This window comes from Penaeus japonicus, unplaced genomic scaffold, assembly GCF_977035675.1.
Source record: "Penaeus japonicus unplaced genomic scaffold, GWHDUDI00000001_assembly GWHDUDI00000010, whole genome shotgun sequence".
Lineage (NCBI taxonomy): Eukaryota > Metazoa > Arthropoda > Malacostraca > Decapoda > Penaeidae > Penaeus > Penaeus japonicus.
This window is the reverse complement of record NW_028234412.1, coordinates 4,370,906-4,379,504: the sequence shown is the minus strand read 5'-3', so window position 1 is coordinate 4,379,504 and position 8,599 is coordinate 4,370,906. Positions and strand designations below refer to the sequence as shown.

The window sequence follows — 8,599 nt, the reverse complement described above, 5'->3', positions numbered from 1 at the left end:
TATAATAACAATGATAATAATAATAATAATAATATTAATGATAATGACAACAATTAACAATAGCAGTAACGGTAATAACAGCAACAACAACAATATAATAGTGATGACAATAATGATGATAAGGAGGATAATAACATCAATACTATCACTACAACATCATTATGATAATAACATCAATACTATCACTACAACATCATTATGATAATAACATCAATACTATCATTACAACATCATTATGATAATAACGCAATATAGAGCTGATACTAGTATTGTTATCCCGTAGAAAGTTTGGTAAACATTCGGTCGGCGTGAGATTTTAACAACACGCTCGGAGGAGGATTTCGCAGCCCCGTTATAAGAAATGTTCTAATATTTGGGTAATTATTGTCATATGTGACGTGAAATAGAGTGGTTGAACTTGAGAAGAATGGAAGGTTTTTGTGTTTTTCTAGGATGGAGTAGGGATTTTGATGATTCACTGTCTTAATTCCTATGAAATAAGCGTCGCTGTTCAGAATAAATATCACATGAAATAAGATAATAAATATCTTTGTGCGAAGGATTATGTTAAGAATTAACGAAATATTTCTGATATATCTAATAGCAAACGAGTTCATGATTTCATGATTCGACGAAGAGGTTATCACACGAAGGCAAATTTAATCAGGAAACTCAATTGCAATCAAGAAGAATGTTGCTCACAATCCCCTTTGGAAGCTCGACTAGGCTTGTTGCAAAAAAAAATTTCAAACGTTATAACTGCACAATTGTGTTAAGCAAATTTATACGATGATTGCATCTGTATTTTCCGTGAAATAGTATGCAGGATTTGCATATTTCTAGACTAGTTCCTTAGATATATTATTGATTATAATTTTAATATTTTTACATGCTTGGGCTTGGGCTTGTTGTGACTAATTATATTCTCATGAACAACAAAATCTTTTTTTAATTTATACTGACACCAAAGTTCTCAATTTAACTTTGTAGACTGTATAGATTAGATAGCTCGTGAGGCATTTTTGTACATATACACTAATCTATACAAGTTTGGAGATTTTATATACGGTAGGCATGTAGATTGCAAAAAGTACATGAAAATTTGCACATGTGATAGCCCCTTAAGTTGCTTCTTCCTCAAAATTATGTTGACTTTGTTCTATGAAAATTCGCTTGAAAATTGCTTTAAATGTGGTAGAAAGATAAGAATCTGAAGTCCACCCTGACTGTGGTACAAGATCAAGCACTGGCCACAGCCTCAACATCGCTAGGGCTCGCGAAAATTACAACAGTCTCCACAACATAGATTCTGGTTCCTTACTTATGATAATTTTTTATCTACTTTTAATTCAATTTGCACAAAAAAATGAATTGTATATTTGGAATCTACTGATCAAAATTGATAGAATGAGAGATATAGCCGTGTACTGTGTAGTTTGTACTGTATGCTGGAGACTATATACAGAGCAAGCATTAAATACATGTAGATGTATGTAGATTTAACTATAGATTCTTTAAGATATAAATATCATTGTGTAAATTTTATAGTTAGCAAATTAGGATTAGTTAAGAGAAGATACAGTGATGAACATTTTTGGTCTAATTGTACCCACGAATGACAGCCAATACCTGGCATAAAATAACTTTTAAAAAAGTCTATTATATATGTGTACATATATCCATTTTCCTCTTATTATTTCTGGTTAATTGCACATGGAAACATCTACAGGAAAACAAATATAAACCACAAGCACGATGCAGCAGAGACCAAGTCACTCGTCAAGAGAAAAATACCTCAACAGCCTTGAAGACTTTGTGAAGACAGCGAAAAACAGATTAAGAAATTTTACCGAGACTCTGGGATGGTCAGAAATAAAGGATGCAAAGGACATACATTCAGTAAGTTCCTCTGCTTTTGAATGTTGTTAAGTCTGTAAGATTTAGTTAGGGTCTTTTAGATTATATGAGCTCATTAGCTGCATTGAATTATTTCTTTAACCAATACAGGACACGCCATCTTACGATCTGATTTTATTACTTTTTTTATTAATGGTATTGATGTTCTTGTTTTTTTTTACTAATTCTGTTTTTTATTTCACTTCCATTTTTCATGTGTATAGTTTTTCATCCTCATTTTTATTTATTGGTGATTAATTCCATCCTTGTGATAACTGGAGTGCCAGCCAGCCAAACACATTGTTGTGAGGCCAATGGGGATGAATAAGTGTCTTCAAAATATTTGTTCTTACTTTCTTTATTATCGTGTTATTGCTAACCCATTCTTGGTTTTCATACCATTTTATCAGCATGTACGTATAAAACTTATACTCAGAGTCTAAATATTTTTTTAGTGAACATCCATATTATAAATATAATAAAGTTGAAGATAAAAGAAAGAATCTATATAGAATGGGAGTTAGTATAATTACAGTTTCATTCATGCATGTAGTAGAAAGTAGATAGTACATGGAACCAATACATACACAAATTCCAAGATAATATTTTTCTGCAAGAAAGAAATCAAACATTGAAAGTGAAGATGTTTGATTCATGAAATAAGTGAAAACCATTAAAGATAGGACCTTCCTTTCACCACCATGTTCAAGACCAACATGTCAAGAACTTCACAAAAGAAAAAGGTCCTTAAATTCATCAATACGATAGATTCCTCATAACTACTATTTTACTTCAGGTTACATGCACATCCAGAATCATTTTACCTAGGAATTACATTGATACCAGAATATTATCTGGAAACTTGGATTTTGACTAAATACCTCTAAATGTTTATTTGGTTAGTTATTATAACTTATATTAGCTTTTATTTATGCTTTTTGATAATAAAGTTCCTTATTATTATGGTTTCATTTTAGTCTGTTTTAGTGGGTTTAGTGTTAAGTGCATTTTAGTGGATTGCAGGGGTGTGAATTATTTTATTTTATATTTTTATGATATAACTTTGACTTAACATTATATGTTCAGATTCCCGTTGCATATCCAAGGAATATCAGTATCTTCCAATAACTTTGTTTGTATGCAGAGGAAGTATTTATATAATATTGATCAAATTATACCTTTTTATGTGGGAGGATATGTATAGTTCTATTATGATGGAGATACTATTGTTTTGACATTATATCTTGAAAGAATTAATCTTACATAATTCCCAGATTTCTGAGACTACTAGAAGCCCAGAAGAACATAATGAATTCAACGAGGAACCGCTGTTGCCAGCAATACCAGCTAAAGGATTATCTGCTGTTAGTATAGGTAATATGATAAGGATTTTTCTTTTCTTTTCTTTTTATTAATCTGTTTCTGTAATTGATACTCAAGTCTTTGTATTGTATAATGTTTATAGATTGTATGGTAAGGGTTTATTGTTTTGATTGCTGGATTAAATTGATTTTACTCTGTTCTTTGGTACTAATGTTATGATTGAATTTACAGATGCTGATGTACAAAGAAATGTATTGGCAGCATACAGGAGACCAGGTAGGGAATTTTGATTGAAATGTAACATTCATAGATCTGCCAAAAGAGGAAAATAAAAGAGTCAAGAGAAATCATAATATAAGGATATATTATTTTTGGAATGCTTATTTATCAGCAAGATTACTCATTATTCCCCTGCTTCCTTTTCAGCTGTATGAACAGTATGTGGAATTTCTTTGTATCCTTTTACGGAGTTGCCTTTACTCAATCCGCGAATACTTTATCATAAATATTACTGTTTCAGCATAGATCTATATTTAAGTTTACTGATAGTGGAAAACAGCTTTATTTTTTTATTACTAGTATTGTGGAAAGGTCCTTTTGTACTTATTTAAACAGTGTATATGTATTTTCACATACCTGTCAGTGCCTATGAATGTGTACATGTATATGCAAAAGTTGTTGGTAGATGTTACGCAAACTAGTATTATTGATATTATTATTATTTCTTCAATTTTTTCCAAAAGAACAGTACAGGATAGTAGTTTTTAGTAGGTACATCTTCTGTTTATTTATTTGTCAAATATGTTTATAAAGAAATTTGTGTTGGATCAGATTTTTTCTCTCTTTAATTAATCCATTTCTGTCATATGTTCAAGATTAAAAACAAATTCCAGTTTAAATACATACACCATACATGCACATCCTTGTCCACAATGCATTCTTTCCAAGCAACTTTATCATAAAGACGAGGGTGTAGCTACTGGGGAGAGGTCCTCCAAAATCCAAATCTTGTCAGGCAAGATTTTAAAATGCATTGGGCAGCAACTTTGCAAACAAAAAAGTACATAGTGGCCCAGTAAATTTTGCTTTTGCTAGGTTAGTCCTGTGATTACCTGAAAGAGTACAGTAGTAGGGTATGATTCACTTTTTGTCCAGTGACTGTAGCAATCATCAGCAAAGTTACTGTGTAGAGCTCTGCTTTGAAAAATTATTTTTTGAAATGAAATTAACCCATTGGTCGCGGTATTAAAAAAAGGTCTGTGCAATAGGATTCCTGTTTTACATGTCTGGCATGATGCCATCCGCGTCTATGACCGACTCTGCCTTTGCAGCAAATCATGCCATCCGCTGCTAATGGGTTAAGCTTTCGAGACTCTTTAGCTTTAGCTTCTTTTGTTTTGTGACACGAGTTCTAAACAGTAAAGTTTACCTAACAGCTTATGTGCCCATCAGACTTAAATCATTTCAGTACAGCAGGTGAAGCTATCATACCTTTTTCTCTTCTCCTTTTTTCATTTGGCAAAATAGTTATGCTAGGGGTCACCTTGACACCTCTTCCTCCCCAAGTCAAAAAGCTAGTCATGCCCCTGCGTATACGACATAGTCAAAAACGCACACTAAAAGATGACGTATTTACACCAGATGTACCTGACGTAAGGCAACCTCCGCTAGCAGCTGGGGAGTTGATCGCCAATTTTTCGGGACAAGAGCGTTTGGCGTTGTATGAATACACGTTGCAGAATACAGCCAGTGTGGCACCTCCCCCAGAGCTCTCCATGATGGTCTGTATTTTACCCTAACGGTCTGGGTATTTTTAAGGTTTTTCAGTAGTTATCAGGATTATTGGGAGCAGATTTTTTTTTTTCAAATATATTATATTAGCTATATTTCTGTTGTGATATGTATATATATATATATATATATATATATATATATATATATATATATATATATATTATATATATATATATATATTATATAAATATATACATATATATACATCTATATATACATCTATATATACATATATATATATACATATATAAATATATATATATATATATATATATATATATATATATATATATATATATATATATAATATATATATTATATATATATATATATATATACATATATATATAATATATATATATATATATAATATATATAATATATATATATATATATATATATATATTATATATATATATATATATATAAATATATATATTATACATATATATACATAATTATACATATATATAATATATATATATATATATATATATATATATATATATATATATATATAATAATATATATAATATATATATATATATATATATATTTATATCTATATTATATATATATATATAATATATATATTTATATATATATTATATATATGTATAAATATATATTATAATATATATATATATATATATATATATATATATATATATATATATATATATATATTTATATATATATATATATTATATATATGATATATTTATATGTATATATATATATATATATATATATATATATATATATATATATTATATATATATATATTTATATTATATATATTATATGTATATATATATCTATATATATATATATCTATCTCTCTACATATATATATATATATATATATATATATATATATATATATATATATATATATATATAGATAGATATGTGTGTGTGTATGTGTATGTATGTGTGTGTGTGTGTGTGTGTGTGTTTGAGAAACACATTATATAAATATATGATTATAAAATGTTTTTCTCCATGAAAAATTATATCCCTTTTCAAGTAAACCACCTTTTTGCTAGTGTCTTCATTGAAGGAGAGAAAAACAGAACTATGGACAAAGTGTCTCAAACCAGATTTTCAATGCAGGAGGACCTATTTAAGAGAGAGGAGCAGCCTAAAGAACTGTCTGGCCTTGAGTTGGCGAAGGCAATGAGGGATTTCAAGAGACGAAGACAGGCGTATAGAACCAAGGTCTCAACTAAGAATAAAAGTCATACGGAAGTAAGTTCGATTCGTATTTCTAGGTCTTTTTTTTTTTTTTTTCTTTATTATTGTTTGTAATAACTTGTCTACTGTATTTGTATATATTTCATTTATTTTTTTATAATAATTTTTATATTCTGGAAATGATAGATGCAATGCATAGATGAGAGTCTTGGATGCGACTTTTTATTGCTTGGCAAGTTAAAGAAAATGATGCTAATGCTACATCCTACAAGATGACTGAAGTTGGGTCCTGTACTCCTTCAGGTGAATTGTAGCTCAACAACAGTTATTCCCTACTCTTGGTGATCAGTAACAGGCCTTTTGTTTTCCTTTCAGGTGGCCAGGGAAATCATTCACAACATGATGGTGTTCATGGGAGCTGCAGAGTTAGAACCTGAAGTTCCTCAGCAAACCTCCGATCCCCAAGAAGCAAACAGCAAGGAGGAACAGCGTCCCGGTGACCAGGGGGAACGTAATGCCCAGAGCAGGAAAGAGGCCGCTTGTTCAACCAGAGCAGAGGAAGACAGCGTCCCAGTTAAAAGATCTTATGATAACAGTGACGAGAGGGACTGTCGAGATAGGCGAAGAGAGCAGGAAAGAGACGGGAGCAGTAGGCATTACAAAAGAGCAGATAGACATGATAGTGATGAGTCAAGGAAGAGAAACAGAGGAGAAGGCAAAGAACATGAGAAGGATTACAGAAGGACAGACAGTAGGGACAGGTGTGAGTATGAGCCAAGAGAATATAGAAAGCATAGCAACAAGTGGGAAGGCAGTTATGACGAGGTAAGAGATGGCAGACAAGTAGACAGGAGAAGAGAGAAAGAAAGAGACCACAGAAGAGAAAAGGAAGATATTTACAGAGGAAGGAGTAGGGAAGAAAAAGCAGACGAAGAAAGAGGAAGAGACAAGATGAAAGATCGGGTTAATGAATACGTTACTGGATTTGACAAAGATTACTACAAGGAAAAAAAGGAAAGAGACAGACACAAATATTACCCAGAATACTACCATAGCAGAGAAAGAGAGAGCAAATATGAGGCAGAGGGAGACAAAGGCAATTCAAAATCACAAGGAGAACAACATTCAAGCAAGTTGGAAAGTAGATATGGAGAAAGAGAAGTGAGAGAATACAAGAAGAGAATTAAAGTCGAAAAGAGTGCGGAAGATGGAGAATTGTCAAGCTCAGAATCAGAAAGGAGAAGCAGCTCAGATGAGAGAGAGACAGAACGCAAGAAGAAACGGAAGATGAAAAAGAGAAAAAGCAAGAGAAAACACAAGAAGAAGAAATCTAAGAGCTCTCACAAACGTTCCAATAAATCAGATAGTGACGATTTTTCATCCGAGGAAGATGACTGTACTTACCATGAAAATAATCCTAATGTATATATTAAAGAAGAAAAAACTTTGTAGCATGTGTCAGTTCAAAATGGTTATAACAAAGGGTCTCAGAATGGTTGTTGAATACCTGTAATAAGTACAAGTTATCAAATATTTTCAGTATGATTACTCTTTCATCTTGTTATCTTCTTCCTTTGCTGCTCCTTTTATTCTTTTTCTTTATATATCTTCTTTTCCTCTCTTCATCTTCTTTTTCTTTTTATTTCTTCTTTTCTTTTCTTTTCTCATTCTCATTTTTCTTTTTCTCCTTCCTCCTGCTTTTTTTCTTCTTCCTGTGGATCCTCTTTATCCTCATCCTCATCCTCCTCATTCTTCTAATCTTCCTTCTGCTCTCATCCTCTCACATTCTTCTCATTCTTCTTTGTTTGTAATGTGTGTATCACTAGCCTAGTCACCCATAATGCACCAATTTGCAAAGTCCTTCATACAGGATTTTGAAATTATTTTATGCAATGTTTTATTCGCACATCGAAAGAATGTATTTTGAACTAAATAAAGGCAATAAATTGCATGTTATATAATACTTCCTTTATCTCCATATTAATTTTAGGCAGTGAATTAATTTTTTATATAAGTTTTCTTTGAATCAATTTAGCAAATACTGTCTTGTTTATACAGTTTATGAATAGGGGAGTCTTTTTTTTATAGATAATTCATAACTTTCAACATCAAAAAATCAAATAAAGATAATAAAAGAAGATTGAAGGCCTATAATCTTTTATTGTCATTATGTCACAAAAGCTATTAAAATATGATTTTTGTGAATAATTAAGATGTAAACACTACCCAAATTTAGACTATAATATGAAGAACATATTTCTTCTAGCTCAGAAATCAAAACACTTCCAAAGGAGAAAATTGAAATATATATATAGTATAAGTATATTTTGTGGATCTAATTTACCCCAGAACACAAAGAAATATTTTTTGTATTTTCTATGTAAAAAAC

The 8,599-nt window shown here is 30.7% G+C and overlaps 1 protein-coding gene across 2 annotated transcripts; it reads left to right on the top strand.

The window, feature by feature from the left end:
• Nucleotides 1-236: 236 nt before the first annotated feature.
• Nucleotides 237-8,159, top strand: LOC122242677 (uncharacterized). Of its 2 annotated transcripts, XM_043000028.2 has the most exons (7): nucleotides 237-377; nucleotides 1,730-1,899; nucleotides 3,171-3,270; nucleotides 3,451-3,495; nucleotides 4,861-5,000; nucleotides 6,130-6,264; nucleotides 6,586-8,159. In XM_043000028.2, exons 2-7 carry the CDS (start codon nucleotides 1,756-1,758, stop codon nucleotides 7,660-7,662), a joined length of 1,641 nt encoding a protein of 546 aa, XP_042855962.2. In that variant the 5' UTR covers nucleotides 237-377; nucleotides 1,730-1,755; the 3' UTR covers nucleotides 7,663-8,159. The 2 variants fall into 2 exon arrangements, with proteins under 2 accessions (XP_042855962.2, XP_042855963.2); XM_043000029.2 differs by lacking the exons at nucleotides 237-377; nucleotides 1,730-1,899 and adding an exon at nucleotides 3,646-3,656 and having other exon boundaries at nucleotides 3,176-3,270.
• Nucleotides 8,160-8,599: the final 440 nt, after the last annotated feature.

Excerpts from the sequence above, each read along its gene's own strand:
- LOC122242677 (XM_043000028.2), top strand. The coding sequence starts at position 1,756 with ATGCAGCAGAGACCAAGTCACTCGTCAAGAGAAAAATACCTCAACAGC. Across the intron at positions 3,271-3,450 it reads ATTATCTGCTGTTAGTATAG|ATGCTGATGTACAAAGAAAT; the intron begins GTAATATGATAA and ends TTGAATTTACAG. Across the intron at positions 3,496-4,860 it reads GGCAGCATACAGGAGACCAG|ATGTACCTGACGTAAGGCAA; the intron begins GTAGGGAATTTT and ends TATTTACACCAG.